The sequence below is a fragment of the Pinus tabuliformis genome, chromosome Q, assembly GCF_031772625.1.
Source record: "Pinus tabuliformis cultivar Carrire ecotype Pingquan chromosome Q, CPIR1, whole genome shotgun sequence".
Lineage (NCBI taxonomy): Eukaryota > Viridiplantae > Streptophyta > Pinopsida > Pinales > Pinaceae > Pinus > Pinus tabuliformis.
Genome location: NC_142296.1, coordinates 411,180,768 through 411,195,523, shown reverse-complemented (window position 1 = coordinate 411,195,523; position 14,756 = coordinate 411,180,768). Strand labels below are relative to the sequence as shown.

At 40.2% G+C, this 14,756-nt stretch overlaps 1 protein-coding gene across 2 annotated transcripts in view; it reads left to right on the top strand.

The window, feature by feature from the left end:
* FKGP (L-fucokinase/GDP-L-fucose pyrophosphorylase) overlaps positions 1-14,756 on the top strand; it is a 231,433-nt gene that overhangs the window by 27,333 nt on the left and 189,344 nt on the right. Inside the window, exon 1 of one of the 2 annotated variants that reach the window (XM_089384561.1) lies at positions 6,201-6,595. The exons of the other annotated variant lie outside the window; for it this stretch is intronic. Within the exon in view, the coding sequence (XP_089240687.1) occupies positions 6,284-6,595 (312 nt within the window). The 5' untranslated portion in view covers positions 6,201-6,283. Of the gene's footprint in view, positions 1-6,200; positions 6,596-14,756 lie in introns of those variants that run through there. 2 annotated transcript variants of the gene reach the window in all.

Below are 14,756 nucleotides of genomic sequence, written 5' to 3'. Positions count from 1 at the left end.
AAGGAAAATGAAGAAAATAGAGGCTTCAACGATAAAAAGGCTTCCGAGGATCATTTCACAGACTTTTGTTAGTTTAGTTTTGGAGCTCTCTCTCTATTCTCTATACTCTCTCATACTCTTGCACACTTAGAGCATTCTTGGAGCACTCTAGCATTGAAGCAAGGAAAGCAAAGGAAGGACAAAGAAGGCAAAGGAAATAAAATATCAACCAAGGAAGAGTTGGATCAAGTTGCTAAAATGGGATTACTTGCAGGTGACGAGTTGAATGGGTGATTTCCTTGCTAGTTTTGGCATTCATGGTACATACATGTTTGTATTTGGTTCTCTTGATGTCATTGACATGGGTTGTTCCAGGTGTGACAGTGGTTTTCAACCTTGTCTTGCCATTTCTAAATAGCCATGGTGTGGTGGGGTTTCTCTTACTTGGTTGAGCTGGATTGCCAGATGGTTTCAAAATTGATTGGGGTAGTCTTAGGAGAAATCACAAGGCCTAGGAATCCCTGGATCGTGAAGGTGGGATTGCAGTAAATCCTGGTTGTGTGTACCCTCGTCAGGCCTAGGAATCCTTGACCAATAAATGGCGGGATATACGGTAAACCCTAGAAGGTGGAGATGGAAAAATTCCTCACGATTTAGGTGGAGAGATCCGAAGGCATTCATGTTTGTATAGGCCTAATGATCCCTAGACTGGTGTGTGGACGGATAACGGTAAAGTCTAGTAGTGTACGTTTCTTGTTTGGGCCCAGGAATCCCTTGGCGGGATTGCGACAAAGCCTGGTTGTATAGATGAGGGCTTGGGCCTAGGAATCCCTTGACGAGATTTCGGTAAAGCCTGAGGAAGCCTTGGTTGCTTTGTTGTAAATCCCACATTCATGCTTACAATATGGCACAGGGGGTGATTGGTTGAAAGAAAGATTTGGTTCAACCTAATATATGGTCGGGTGGTACGTGGAAGTCCCTGACTTGGTTGGATTTTGCATATGTTAATAAAGGCTCTTTTTCTATTGTAATTCATGAGTAAATGTGTTTTTTATTACGTGGCTTTGATGGATGTTCTATCGTTGTTATTCTACTGGTTATTTGTTGGTTATAAGCATGGTTTTATGACAAACTTTGTTTATGGCTGTCATCATGTTTTTTTTAGTAAATGAAATGTTAATGAATGTATTATCTAACAGATGACAATGCAGATATTATGAGGAGGCATCAGTTCTTCTTGACGATTCTTAGGTAAGTATGAGACCCCTATGTTTGGATGTGTATCTATGACATGTACATTACATGTTTATGATATATTTGACGGAATTCTTGTCATGGCTAGTAGGGGTAAGGTCAAGTCCTTGTTAAAGTGTTTACATTATTTCATTGTTATTTATCAAGTATGGAAGTTTCATGAAGTTTTGGGTAGAGGCATGAGTCCTAGCCCTGAAAAAGTGGCTCATAATTCAGGGTCACTGGCACACAACTGTCTGAAAAAGGATGTAGTCGCATGTATGCCTTGTTGTGAGAGTGACTAGAGGGTCTCAGTCACATGGAAAACTTGTCATGGGAGCGAGTAGAGGGTCTCAGTTGCATGGAAGACTTGTCATGGGAGCGACTGAGAGTCTAGTTTAACATAACATCAAGTTTTCTAAGGGGTTAGACACCTGGAGGGGTTGGTTGGCTCCTCAAGTTTCTGTAGCTCCCAAGGAATGTCAGAATTGTCTTATCTTGTTGGTTCCAATTCCTTAACTGTACATGGGGATTTGAATCATATCATAGTAACTCTTCGTCACATGTTTACCCTGGGAGGCCGATAATTTGGGTAAACGTGGGAGGAGGGTGTTACATTTAATTTATATTTTATTGAAATATTACACTTCTATTACAACTCTTTATAAATATATAGTCTCAAGGGTTAGTTCAATTAGTTGAGTCACTGTTTTTAAAACACTTTTGCTATTGAGAGGTCACGAGTTCAATTCTCTCATCAACCTCCAGACTCCATGAATCATATATATATATAACAACAACAACAACAAAATTTAAAGATTAAAATAAATTTCTAAATTTTATATATGTTTCTTTTATATATTTAATTTTTATATTTTATTGAAATATTACACTCTTATTATAACTGTTTATAAATTTTTATATTTTGTGTATGACATAAATAAAAAATTTCAATTCTCTCATCAACCTCGACACTCCATGAATCATAAATATATCTATATATATATAAAACAACAATAACAAAATTTAAAGATTCAAAATAAATTTTTAAAATTTACCTATGTTTCTTTTATATATTTAATTTTTATATTTTATAGAAATATTACATTCTTATTATAACATATTTATGTATGACATAAATAAAAAATTAACCTGTCAAAATTATGAAGATAAAGATAAACAAATAAAAATGAAAAATATTATTAAAATAAAAATAAAAATATTATTTAAAAAATGTCATGCTTCATGTACAACAATATTCCAGCATCCTCCTAAAATTAATATAATTAATATAGCTCATATTGGTATTGCTCATTGAGAAACAACATTCCATTTATACATGTAAAGTAAATTTTTTTTTTTTTTTAAATTATGAACCTCTTTGTGATTTCATAACCCACTTAAAACTAATTTCAATAAAAATTTAAAAGAACTTTTGTTTCGCTTGTTTGTGTTTCAAATGAGATTTACAAACGTCATCGAGTGAATTCACTGAAATTCCACTAATTTAATTAATTTTGTTGGTTGAAAGTACTAACAATAACACAATTTTTAATTTACTATTATATGTAATATTTATATAGTGATATAAAGTTATGGATATCATTATTTGTTTCATCTTTATACATTTTGACTAATTAAGTATATGTTATTAAAGAGGGGTGGTCGAAAGATATTAAGTGTAATATTAGAGTTAAACAAGGTTGTCCCCTCTCCCCTACCTTATTTGGCATTTACATCGACAAGCTAGAAGGTTGTTTAGAGGAAGCAGGTTGTGCTGGCACGATCTTAGTTGGGATAGTTATCATCCTTCTTCTCTATGCTAACGATATTGTTCTTCTCGCAAGGTGCCCATTTGATCTTGATAAGCAGCTTAGACTCTTTAAGGATTTCTGCTGTACCATGGGTATGACTGTTAACATTGACAAACAAAAGTTATGATTATCAGATCCAAGAAGGACACTTACGCTAATTTCATGTATGACAATAGTAACTTGGAGGAAGTGTCTTCTTACAAGTACCTAGGAATTGATATTCATCACAAGCTCAACTGGAACTATAACATTGAGAAAAGAATTAATGGGGGGTGGAAAGCTTATTTTGGTCTTGAAAATAATTGTAAAACAACAAACCTTGTAATGTGGGATAGAAAGAAGTTCCTCTTTGAAACTTTAGTCACTCTTGTTATCTTATATGGATGTGAAGTTTGCGGTTGCAACATCTCTAGAGAATCCTGGAAAAAGATTGAGCAAATCCAGAAGCATTTTATAATGTATAACCTCAAAATTAAAAGCAATACACCATATCCTATTCTCCTTATAGAAGTGGGTCTTTCCCCTATCGAGAGGCTAGATATGACTAGGCTTTTGTTGTACAAGCACAAACTCAATAACATAGGAGACCATAGACTTCCTAAGCTAGCTTTAAATTCCAGCCAAAACCACCTAAGGCTCAAACGAGGTTGGTATAAAGATACTAGGGCCTAGTTAAACCATTGGGAGATCGACGAGAATGTTGCATTGCAAAACATTAATAACATTAAAAATATTGTTACTTCTAAGTTCAAAGAAAAAATGTGGTCTGAGAAAGATTTAGCAACTAAAGGAAAATTAAGATATTATAAGGAGGTCATCAACCCCACCCTAGAAGATCAAAAGTATCTCTTTGTTTTAACTAACTCAAAGAAGAAAATTAATATAGCCAAGATTAGAACGAATTCTCATGAGCTCCATAGTGAAATGGGTCGTTGGGTAGTTCCTAAAACACCATGGATGGAAAGGATCTGCCATCTATGTGAGAATATGAACATTGAGGATGAAAATCACTTCCTCTTAGAGTGCCCCGCATACAACCACATTAGATCTCAGTTTCATAATCTTCGTTGCAATACTCACCTTCCTAGCCTTTTACAATGTCAAAATTATAGTGAGCTCGGGAGGCTTCTCTCGAAGCTTTTTGAGCATAGGAATAAAATCTTCAATCAAACTAAATAATTCGTTTCTTTAGGTCCAATAGACCAAAGTTTGGTCTCAATGGACGTTAACCATCATCATCATCATGAAGTTCATATTAAAATATTAGTTAACATGAATATTGAAACATTTTATTTAATATAAGCATTAACATATGAAAGTAAAAAAGAAAAGAAAAATTATTTTCAATTTCTTTACCTCTTAATATAAATTTGATATAAAATTATGTTTTGTTAGGTAATGTGAGTTTTGAGATGAATGACACACTTAACCTGTGGTTTGAATAGATGCCACCCAAGGGCATCTAAGTCTTCTAAATCACTATGGGATCACACCGTGGGCCAGACCATCCCTTATTATGGTTGGATTTTTTTCCATGAAACCAAAGTGCCTTAACAGAACACCCTACCACCGTCTATTCTATGCTTGTGGGTTGATATAAAATTATATTATTTAATATAGAAATTGAAATATTTTATTCATGCCTAACAAGAATATATATATAAGGAATTTTATATGTTCTTCATAGTGGATTGTAATCTCAAAAGTGTCAACTCCAATTTGAGTAGTGGAATAATTGCACATCTCCCTCATGCTAAAGTAATCCCTCAATAGCAAAAGTGCTTTTAAGGATAGAGACCCAACCAATTGCACTAACCCTAAAGGCTTTTATCACTCTTTATAATGAAATGAAATGATATTTTAAGGTCCACGAGACTAAAAATAGTCTATGAGACCATTAGTTCCTTGCTTTTCGCTTTTTGCAATTCAGTCATTTTCCGATTCAAATTGATGATGAGCTAACCCAACATTCCAACAATCCCCTCGCTAAAAAGACAATGCCAAGAAACTAATGCTAACATGTTCTCATAACTTTCTCTGATGTCTTTGAATGCTTCACATTCCAAAATGAAATGCTTTTCCGATTCCATAGCCCAGACGTGCAAAATGTACACACCTGTTCTTCCCAAGCTTCTTTAGGCCTTTTCCATCGTCTTGTTCCACACCGAAGTTGATGTGAGTTGGTCCTTAATTGAACAAAAAGAACCTTTGCCCTCCACGAAATGCTAGCTCCAATGAACTCTTTTTGTTGTAAATCACAAGTAAGGTTGAATTCTTAAATGCAATATTTCTTCTTTCTACCCAACTCTTTTCCCTATACCTTTATATATAAAGCTTGATATAAATTTATGTTATTACGATATACATGAAATATTTTATTTATAATGGATATTGATTTTTTTTGTTATTATAATTATGTACATTATGAAACTTTTTGGTTATCAATTTTTTTAAATTTTTTAAATATAAATATGAATTTATTTATTTTAATATAATATTAACTAACATTTTTTTCATATTGAACTGACTGCTGTACAATGTAAAGCACATTTCAATAGAAAAAATAATATAATGTTAATTATAAATTTATTAATTCAAAGAATTTCTTTTTATACAGAATTGTAAAGCATCTTTTAAAACAAAGAAAATAAATTTATTCAGTAATTAAATATTATTTAATTATAAAAAATTAAATTTTTTATTTCTCAAATTTTTATTAAAATTGATAAATAATATTCATAATTTATTTATATATAATATTTGTCATATTCTCATCTAATTAAATTAATTTACTGAATTACGATTTAACTTCGTTCACATGTAATTTGCATCACATTTTGATCCAACAAAATTAAAATTAGATAGATCATAATAATATTATGTTTATGCCTAATTTTCTTTGGAAAATTTTATTTAAAAAAAACGAATTTATTGTGAAATTAGTTTTATCGGATTAGTGACGGGAGATACTTTGACAAAAACCCAGGCAATTCAAAAAAATATATTAACTATATTAATTAGGCACAAGCTCTGCAACACCAAAAAAAAAAAACACTTTCGAGTCATACGGCCGATTTATTTCTTTACCTTTGACCAAATTGACAATGAACACCTGGCAATTTATTAAGATGACTGTATGCAAACTATGCTCTATATAAACATGTCAACGCTGGATCTCCGATCTAGACACACTGAGAGGCAGTCCAAGCTCTTTTGCATTCCACCAGCGAAGAAAAATCGTCATATTGGCCGTGGCGATGGCGGTGTCAGCGCTGCGGAAGCCAGATCCAATGGACGTGCTATCGAATTCCTGGTACCATCTGAGGCTGTCAGTGAGGCATCCGCAGAGAGTGCCTACATGGGACGCCATAGTATTAACAGCTGCCAGTCCCGAGCAGGCGGAGCTCTACGAATGGCAGCTTAAGAGAGCCAAAAGAATGGAACGCATTGCAGACACAACGATTACAATGGCCGTGCCCGATCCGCAGGGTGCTCGCATTGGCTCTGGAGCAGCCACGCTCTCTGCGATTCGAGCCCTCGCCGACCATCTTGCTCGCAATGAACCACAAGTAAGTTTATTTTTTCTGAGATCCATGCTAATTTCAATTCTTTTGGATACCTATTTAATTATTTAATAAATTGTTTCAATTTTAAAAATTAATTCATCAATATCAAAAAATGGCCAGTGGATGATGGTTCCACTCTCTGTGTTATGACCCTGAACTCACTCTATATCCTAGTCTGAGGGAATTTTGGCAGAATAGGTTCCCTTCACACCTGACACCTAGTCCAAAGGAAATCTGTGCTATGGCCTGCCGCTTTCTGCAAAAAGCAGAAAATGAATTTAATTTATAACCTACATTGCATTTATCGAGTAATTGATTAGTGGGATAGGGTTCCCCTGCCACCCAAACAATACAATGTATGACATCAATTTGCTGTTTTGCCGAGCTGTGGCCTTTAAATTAGATTATTATTATAAAGATTGAAGTATGTTATACAGTTAGAGAATTGATACTCCTGGACTTTGGTTTGATAAAGTTGTTATTGAGGATGTTCTGGGCCAATTTAACTTTATTTTAAAGGGATCTATGATTGTATTGGTAATATCACTTTAAAGGGATCTATGATTGTATTGGTAATAGCTGTGATAGGGGCCATTAAGGTCATTTCAACATTATTCTGGTTATTGAAACATTGAGAAAAAGTGATGATCCATTTTAACTTTGGATCTGTCAAGCATTAAGAGGGATCAAATTCTTTGAGGTGCAAATGTTTTTAAGAGTACAAAACTTGAAGAAAGGGTTGCACATCTGATTTGATCCCTCTTAGTGCTTGATAGAGCAGAAGTTAAGATTGATCTTTGCTAGTGTTGTAGCGGCTGCATCACCCTCCAAAATTTTGCCCTGCATTCAATTTCAGAGCCTCCATTGGTTTTTCCTTGATGATTGCAAACAGTCGGACTTATCCCATGAGCTTTTGTCAAGTCTTTACACCCTCTTTGCTTGACCGATCACTGGTTGTCTTTTAGCATGTTGGTTGCAATGTCATGCTTGCAGTCTTGTTCTGGCTATGATGAAGGTCTGTCTTTGTGTGTACGAGTTGTGTTCGCTATGTAAACATCTATCACACTCACACGCGAAGTTGTACACAATGTCGCGCACGTGTTGTCACGGTCATTCAATGATCTATCTCAAGTGTCGCACTTGTCGCTCTCACCCTTTAGTTAGTGACACTTAGCATATGTTGTCTTGTGGTTTGAGGTGTCTTGTTGTCGAGTCATCTTGAGTGTGTGTTCGTAAGGTCATGTATACACGAGTTCATTCGCTCACACACTTAACCATTTTTTCGAAGATCTGTTGACCGAACCATCTTCCATCAGTCAGACCTCCACTGAGCTGCACTACGCAGTCTCAACCCTCAGTGACGAAGCACTGTTGCCCAGAATTGCGCAGAGCTTGAGGCTGCCCTCTAGGCAGTCTACACTGCGCAATTCTGGAATCAACCTGGCTGACTGTCACCTAGAACAACGCAAAAGTTGCCCAAGAAGCCATCTCAGTCTGCGCTTCCCGCAATCCCATCCACCAAGCTTCTCGCTGGTCAACCAAAGAATTTGACTTAAGCAGTGACCCAGGGCTGCACTCATCTCCAAAATTGCGCAGAGGCTGTCCAGCCAGCCTGCCTGCACTTCCTGAAGAAACTGCACAGACATGAGGAACAGGCACCCGCTACCTGTCACTGCACTGTCCCAGGAAATTGCACAGTTTTGTCAAGTAGTCCCCCTGCTGGCCTGCTCTCCACTACTAAAAATTGCGCAGTTTTCATGAACAGTCCATCTACTGCCTGGCACTCCGCTCGGCCCGAAAACTGCGCAATCATGTCCTGCTTGACTGCCTCCCAGATCTGCGCAGTTCTGACCAGCAGGCTCCCGCAGCTCGATCCCGACCTCCTCTGGAAATCTGTGCAATTTTCACTGTCAATGGCTCCTGCTGCCCGCACTGCCTTCCTTGGAAAAACTTCACAATTCTGCCTTCCAGTTGAGCCATATCCCGCAGATGTCACCTACTGTCCCAGACTGCTCAACCCAGCCTCTTAGTGACCTCCGCGCAGTTTTTCTCCACAGTGCTCCGGAGCCTCGCATCCCGGCCTGAAATGTGCTTTGTGTAGTTTCAGAACCGTGTCCTCTCTCCTAGTCACCTACACCTGGAAACGAAAGATGATGCATCATGGTAGACTAGGGGATTTCTGGATTTGATGTCGTCTCGTCATGAGTGATTGCAGAGATAGGTACATGAATGAGACATGGCGCAACGACGAACGGGATGAACAAGGAGCACATGCTAGGAGACTTGTTCATGAACAGATGAACACATGAAGCATGCCAAGTACCAGTGAAGGGGACACATGCACATGCAACATCAAGCGAACACCAAGACCATCGAAGACTCTGCACACCTTGTCATGTGGAGGTGAAGCTATGATACACCAAGAGCACACTCATTACTCAGCAACATAACAGCTAGACATGGACACCACCATCATCGTGAACATACCAACAGCGTCATGTCGAGTCATGTCACGAGTTGTTTCGGCCACATCACTACTATGGGCCATACGTATTGTAACCAATGTAATGTAATGTGGAAGTCCAAGAGACCCACATATGAAGTTGAAGAGTCATGTAAGTCAAACGGTCATGAGGGAAGTCGAAGAGTCACAAGGGTCAGGTTCACCCTTGGCTATATATACCCCTCATTTGTACATGCAAGGAATTATTCACCTTGGCTCCTCCCACAAGGCCTTGAGAGTCTGTAGTCTTTTCTTTGAAGAGCGAGCAGTGACTCCAATGCCCCACTACTGGGGTTAGTGATGTATGGTGTACGGATGTTCTTTGGAACTTTCATAAGCTTGTTAACAGGCCAGCACATTTTCACACATGTATTGTATTCGTTTGTAAGACTATTCTTTGGGCACTTGTAATGCATGTTGCTTTAACCTGTACTAAGATAGTTGAACTATTTCGGTTGTTTTAGTGCATATGTTGTTGGAATTGTGTTGTATCAGTTGTTATCATTGTCTCGCCTGTGTGGACTACTTCGCCAGACACTAGATAGATTCATTCTTGTAAACTTGTTACAACGACTATTGCATTTGTGTGGACTACTCCGCTGGTGTTGTACGTGCTATCTGTTCACTTTGTGTTTGTGACTGCCGCATCTGAGTGGACTACTCTGCGGGAAGCTGCATAGATCCTACTGTGTTGTGTGTCTCTACTTGAGTTGGGACTATTCCCTCTTGACTTGAGACTCACTCTCACCCTCTACCTTTGCAGTGAAAGAACTTAGACAAAAGTTACACTAAGCACTCATGAGGCACACAAATTTTGTTGTTTGAAGACTAAGGATATGTTGATTTGGGGTAGCATCGGATGTGCTCTAGCCATGAAAATTGGTGGAGAGGCTAAAGCACATGAGATCTCTAAGACCCAGAAATGGTTTGGGCAGATTCTAACCAGTTTGGGAGATATTAAAATAATTAATATTTTTAATGGAGTTCCTAAGTCTAAACTTAGGAAAAAAAAATATTAATGGGTATTAATATAAAATTGGGTTAGAAGGTTCCAAAAGTCATGGATCAAGCCAAATCTAATCTTAGCCGTTGATTAGAGATGTAATCTTGGTCGTTGAAGGACCAACAGGAAACGTATAAGAGGAGGCTTGAGGGTCAGTTGGAGAACACACCAGAGTGATCAGTCATTCGATTTGCTAGAGCGGGGTTGCTAACCAAAGTCGAATTAGTGATCAATAGTGAGGGACAGTGAGTACTAGACAGAGAGGCAGAGATAGTGCCGAGAGACCAGCGCAGAGGCAAAGAGCGAGAAGCAACAACCAGAGCAGACCATGCAGAACCCAGTAGAGACAGCGCAGAGGCTAGAGGGCTTGCGTCATCCATGCAGAGGGTAGCAAAAGTGACGTAGAGAGTCCCAGAGGCTGTGCAGTGCCTCAAAGGGCTGATGCAGAGGGTTCTGATGTTGACGCAGTGCTTCAGAGTGGCTGGAGAGGGTTTCGTGGGACAGGTTTTCTGAATACCTGTTTCCGAATAGAGAGGTATTAATGCCAGTTGTTTTTCTCTGTCGGATGAGCTAGCTTGGCACCCAATTGTACTCAAGGAAATACTGCATAATAATAAACCCTCAGAATAGTTGCACTGGTTTTCTCGCATTGGGTTTTTTGGGGGACATTTGTCCAAAAACAATGGTGTCACTTGTGTGTTTGCTTTCTTTTAGCTATTGATCTGTAGATGTTGAGATTGTATTGTGTTTATTTCGTTATTTATATGTTTTAAATAACTCGTTCAAAATTAACAAGTATAAGAAATAAACTAGAAGAATACAGATTAATTTCTAACGGATAGACTTAGAAATTTCAACATGGTATCAAAGCGTGGTTGTAGATCGCAGGAGAGCTGAAGGCATCAACTAAGCAGAGCATTTGCAGCAGAATCAACTGTCCCGAGTGACAAACATTGATCCTTGCAGAAGCGACAGAAGAAGGGTTGACGCAAAGGGACTACGTCATCAGTTCGGGCCAAAGAGAGGCCAGCGCAGAGGCTGAGGAGGGCAGAAAGAGGCTCATGCAGAGCCATGCAGAGACGAGGAGGGTTGACGCAGTTGGTTGAGGGAGCTGTTTTGCCAGTGTCGGGATTGCATAGAGCCTAGAGGCTTAGTCCTTCAGTTGCTGGGGCATAGGAAGCTATGGGCAGTTTGTGGGAGCGAAGTTGGTGGGGTACTGTGGGCAGAACAGTACCTAACAGGGCAAAACCAAGGTAGAGGGAGTTGCTACCGAGGCAGATTTCTAGCCAAGGAATCCGGATCAGTGTTGCAGGTGCACAGAAGATCGGAGAGGTGCAACTTGACGATTGGCAGGAGGATTTCCAGAAGGGAAATTATGACTCAGAGGGAGTCCAGTAGAGAACTTCCAGGCAGGAAGTAGAGAGACTCAGCAAGAGTCGAAGAGAGAACTTCTGGAGGGAAGTAGAGAGACTCGGAGGAGTCGACAGAAGAGCAGAGAGATGGCCATGAATGGGTTGAGGGATCAGGACAGGCTGGACGGGGTGTCCAACTTTGTGGTCTGGAAGGCCAGGATCTTGTCCATTCTAGATAGACATCGCATCAAGGCCTTCGCCTTGAGAACAATGGCGATCCTAGTTGACCCGGCTGAAAATGAAAAGTTCGAGGAGGCAATGGCCAGGGTGAAGTGCATCATCCTTGATGGGGTCAAGGATCATGTGGTCCAACATATTGTCGAGAAGGAGACGACAAAGGAAATGTGGGATGCTCTGAAGAAATTATACCAGCATACTTCTGTGCAGAGGAAGATGTTACTTGAGAATCAACTGCGGCCATACTAGATGCAGAATCGAGAGCAGATAGATCACTTCCTCAGTCGGTTGAAGGAGATTCGGGACCAACTAACTTCCATAGGGGCCACGCCGGATGAAGAGATGCTGGTGAGGACCGCACTTCACGCAGTCTCCGAGTGGGAGACATTTGTCAAAGCATATTGTGCAGGGCAGATCTTCCAGATTGAGAAGAATTTTGGATGACTCTTCGCCAAGAGGAGATCAGGCAGTTGAGCAAGATGGGAAGTAGCAACGAAGGAGTCCAGATCAAGAAGGAAGAGGAAGAGGATGCAGCTCTAGCATCTGTGGGAAAGCAGGAGAAGAGGAAGAAAAAGGACCTCTCCAAGGTCAAATGCTTCAATTGTGGGGAACTGGGTTATTATGTGAACCAGTGTCTGAGGAAGAAGAACAAGGGAGAGGCGTCTAACTTTAAGGCAGCGTCAGCGAAGGTGGAGAAGGAGGTCAAGGAGGATGATGATTGTGCCATGAGTGCTCATGTACCTCTAGAGAAGAGGTGGGGAGACATCGAGCTATAGTTAAGAAGACTGTAGGTGATGAGGGGCAGGATCCTTGAAGTACCCAACCTCTTGGATTATACCTTGCTATGAGAGCCCCGAAGAGAGAGTAGCAGGACTGGCGGATGTCAGTAGAGACGGATGCGGATGAAGCGGCGGAGAGTGCTATAGTGCAAGAGTCCCCAGGCAGCATGTGGCTAGTAGGCTGCAACAGTGCAAGAGGCACGGAGAGTGTTGCAATGGTGCGGGATGGCACAGGGAGGTTTGCAACGGTGCAAGATGTAAGGAGTTGTTGCAGCAACGTAGAGGTCAGTAGAGTGAGCACTTGTTAGCGACAGAGAGAGCTTCAGCATCGGGAGTGTTTCTAGCTTGACAGGGATGTCAAAAGTTGGGTAGATCAGTTCCTTACTTCTCAGTCACTGAGTTGCAGTGCAGTAGCACGATGCAACATGATGAGAGGGGGATCCAGTGCAGATGCAGTGTTGGGAGGATGGACCAACAGCAACACGAATGTAGAGGGAGATGCCGTACGGATGTAGTAGTGGCAGTGGCAGGGCCATGGGCAGCAGTACAGGATGCAACATTGCAGAGGATGTTGGGCAGGAAGGCCTAGCATCAGCATAGGTACCGGTGCCGGATAATTAGAGTAATGCTCAGTGAGGAGTATTACTAGAGCACAGTCCTTGCTAAGAGGGAGTGTTGATTTGGGGTAGCATCGGATATGCTCTAGCTATGAAAATTGGTGGAGAGGCTAAAGCACATGAGATCTCCAAGACCTAGAAATGGTTTGGGCAAATTCTAACTAGTTTGGGAGATATTAAAATAATTAATATTTTTAATGGAGTTCCTAAGTCTAAACTTAGGAAAAATAAAATATTAATGGGTATTAATATAAAACTAGGTTATAAGGTTCCAAAAGTCATGGATCAAGCCAAATCTAATCTTAGCTATTGATTAGAAATGTAATCTCAGCCGTTGAAGGACCAACAGGAAAAATATAAGAGGAGGCTTGAGGGTCAGTTGGAGAACACACCAGAGTGATTAGTCATTCGATTTGCTAGAGCGGGGTTGCTAAGCAAAGTCGAATTAGTGATTAGCAGCGAGGGGCAGTTAGTACTAGACAGATGGCTGACGCAATGGGTTTTGAGGCTGACGCAGAGCAGCAGGAGGCTGACGCAGTGCTTCAGAGAGGTTGGAGAGGGTTTTGTGGGACATGTTTTCTGAATACCTGTTTCCGAATAGAGAGGTATTACTGCCAGTTGTTTTTCTCTGTCGGGTGAGCCAGTTTGGCACCCAATTGTACTCAAGGAAATACTGCATAATAATAAACCCTCAGAATAGCTGCACCGGTTTTCCCGCATTGGGTTTTTCCGGGGACATTTGTCCAAAAATAACGATGTCACTTGTGTGTTTGCTTTTTTCAACTGTTAATCTATAGACGTTGAGATTGTATTGTGTTTATTTCGTTATTTATATGTTTAAATAACTTGTTCGAAATTAACAAGTAGGAGAAATAAACTAGAAGAATACAGATTAAATTTCTAACGGGTAGAATTAGAAATTTCAATAGTATACCACTTTCATGTGCTAACAAGCAAGAGCTAAGGCATATCTTTAAGATAATGGCAACCGGGCCATCATACTCGATGAGACTCCTACACCAAACGGTGTGAGGTTTAGTTGGGACTTCATACTGGGGAGATACCCTGAATGTTGGCAGGTCCAACACTGTCAACATTTCTGGCACTGGAAGGAGTGCCGCTAGTTGTTTGTGGCTGAATGTCCTCTCACCCCCACTCATCAATTGTCTGGTCAAGGCAGTAAATCGCACTCCCTCTTACCTATGCACAACTCAAAAGTTGGCCAATCCTCACCTCCTAGACGTGAACACTAAATTTCATATCAACCCCTCCACTCTGTCCGTCCCATCACCCGTTAGTTTGCTAAAGCAGTCGGATTGATTTCAGGAATACAAGATCTTACATATGCATCGAAGAAGCCAAAGACCACTCCCACAGGAGTTTTTTTCTCATCAGTGGAAGAAGCAGTTCTTGCCATTCTCGAAGGTCTGGCAGAAGCTGCTGAGAACAGAGAGGAACCTCTAGTCTTCTGACAGGGGGAAGAGAACACCCTCGTGATCTTTGGCTCAGGCTCTGGTACAGGAGGCGGAGGGGAAGGCAGCGAAGGAGGTGGAGGCGGAGACGAACCAACCGACTCAAAGGTGGAATCATCAGATTCTGAAGAAGAGCGGGAATACGTGGCTAATCAAAACTTGGAATGGATGACTCAGGGACCATTGGCTCTCCCAGGTGCT